The following is a 2,500-nucleotide window of genomic DNA, read 5'->3' on the forward strand; positions in this document are numbered from 1 at the left end:
TGTACTCACTTTGTGACATCGGCACACATGAAGCTGATGTTCCCCATGTGTTTGTTATCCTGCTCATTTTTGTCGATATATTCTTGCATAAAATCCACAGCTGTTACGTGGCCCGCTACTGTTGCCAGGTGCGACGTGAATCGCCTGTCGAAGCCCAATTATTGTAAAATTCAACTACTCGTGAAGAAATAAGTAAACTTTCATAATACTGCTTACCAATAACCTGCTCGTTTTACACCGTACGTACCCAATCCCTGCTCCAAGTTCAAGGACTCTCTTCCCCTGATAAGGAGGCAGGTAAGACAAGACTTCATTCTGTTCATTTTCAGCCAAGTACTTGGCATCGTTGGAGAGCATCATGGACTCGATGGAAGGGCTATACACCTGCCAGTAGCTCTTCATCTTCTGCCGCAACTCTTCTTCTCGCGTCATGGCTGCTGCAAGACAATGAGTAAAAGATCGTATAGTGTACATATCACATATCTATCCTTATTAGAATTCAAAGTATTCAGAAATGGGTACAAACCGTTTGGTCTTATTCAACATGCACTATATTTATTCTCCTGGTTATAAAGTTATCAGTGGCAAAGTCTAAGATAAAATATTCGGTAAACTCTCAGCTGATGGGTCGTGGCGGTTCCTGTGGCGCGCGCGCACAGACAAACAAATAAACAAAACAACAACAAATAAACACACACACAGACACACACACACATACATACATACATACACACACACATACATACATACATACATACATACATACATACACACACACACATACACACACACACATCTAATCGCAATAGAGAGTAACGCATGGCCTGGTGTTTGATTATATTACTATAAAAACCTTTTACTACCTAACGTGAAAAATGTCACTATTTAACAAAAATCTGTTTCATTGAAAGAACACATTTCCAGGAAAAAGCAAGGCATTCCTGACCATCCTGCTTCAATTCGTTGTCGTATTTACCGAATACGTAAATAAAGGACAACATAAAATTACAAGCACGGAATACTGACAGAGCTTGTATCTTACCAGGAGAAAATTAAATGAAAGAGAGGAAAAACTCTGATCAAAAACTCCCATCATTATCTATGCTTAATTGAAGTGAATCCATGACTCTCAGCCCATTAAAGATTGCGCAGCCCTTGCGTCTGAGAATTCCGGCGTGCAAGATAACGCTATCATCTGTCTTAACACGAATCGCCTGATCAGATCAAAATCCAGGGGAGGAAATGCTGTCTTCAGAAAAAAGAAAAAGAAAAAGAAAAAAAAAAAAAAAACGCTCCCGCAGATTAACCGATTCTAATTATAAAACTTATATTACTATTATCATTGATAATATTATCAATAGAAGTAGTGGCAATAACAGTGACATCAACAGTAACAAATACATCTACAATGAATGATTGAGGAAGATAGATATGTGATAGTACTAATAAAGATGACACAAAATAGTAAAAACAGTAGGAATAGTGGTAGTAATCGAATGATAATTACACTCAATGCAATAATCCAAAATAATACCGAAATTATGATGTTTCTACCAATGTCAATGATGATTACGATTAAAAGCATAATGACAAAATCGATGGCGATGACAGTGACAGTAGAATACTATTCCGGACACTGGAATCATTTGATATTTTGAGAATCAAACGATACCTAACAATTTACCGTGATTTCCATATGATTCTCATGATTTCTAATGATAATAACATTTTTCCTTCATAAAACATAACCACATCAATATACACAATCAAACACATGACATAAAAAAACCTTGTGTGTTTATTTCTGTCATAGGACCGTCAAGGACGAGGTCAAGACTTTTCTTTATTTGCTATCCGGATCCTATTAGTTTAGTGTCACGATGTGACTTGGAGTTAAGAGGAGAGGACTACCTACGTCTGCCTATAAGAGAAAGCAATATGCAAATACATTTGTGCGTCTAATCTACTGCATACTAAAAAGTCAGCACCGGTGAGTGACTTTCAACTCCAATATATATGCCACTCCAGTTAGGCCAACGCGTTCACTTTCGGTTTCTGTAGTCAAGCTGCGGCCTTGGGCTTCGTTCTAACTGATCATGTTGTATGAAACTGATTTACGACGGTTGCGTTGTGATGAAATCTGACTGATGGCTATGTCAGTGGCAATTGCTTCGTTCTGCTAATAATAATTCTTTTGATGGTGAGATTGAATACGGATGTCTCTCAATTGAGCCAGCTAAAATGATTGTATCATTAAAAATTGAGTGAGTGAGAATGGATTTTTAAAATCATAGGTCTATAGGTAAAATTAATTTTGAAGGCAAGCATATACGTACTCAAATAATTTAAACCACTAAACGAAACAATTTTTCTAGCATGCATTGTTCTGGCATCTCAAGTCATCTCGGATCATGAAAAAATCTTCATGTATACAAGTACTTATTGATGACTTGCTGATACTTATTCGAAATACAAAGATAATAGTAAATAATTTCAGTTT

At 36.8% G+C, this 2,500-nt stretch overlaps 1 protein-coding gene across 2 annotated transcripts in view; it reads right to left on the bottom strand.

Annotated features, from left to right (window-relative positions):
- LOC122244714 (uncharacterized) overlaps positions 1 to 2,500 on the bottom strand; it is a 6,035-nt gene that overhangs the window by 3,338 nt on the left and 197 nt on the right. The window contains exons 2-3 of one of the 2 annotated variants that reach the window (XM_086555700.1): positions 248 to 437; positions 10 to 144 (exon numbers count right to left, since the gene is read on the bottom strand). In XM_086555700.1, coding sequence (XP_086411826.1) covers positions 10 to 144; positions 248 to 437 — 325 coding nt within the window. The remainder of the gene's footprint in view (positions 1 to 9; positions 145 to 247; positions 438 to 2,500) is intronic. The other variant, XM_086555701.1, reaches the window with a different exon arrangement.

This window comes from Penaeus japonicus, unplaced genomic scaffold, assembly GCF_977035675.1.
Source record: "Penaeus japonicus unplaced genomic scaffold, GWHDUDI00000001_assembly GWHDUDI00000031, whole genome shotgun sequence".
NCBI classification, from domain to species: domain Eukaryota; kingdom Metazoa; phylum Arthropoda; class Malacostraca; order Decapoda; family Penaeidae; genus Penaeus; species Penaeus japonicus.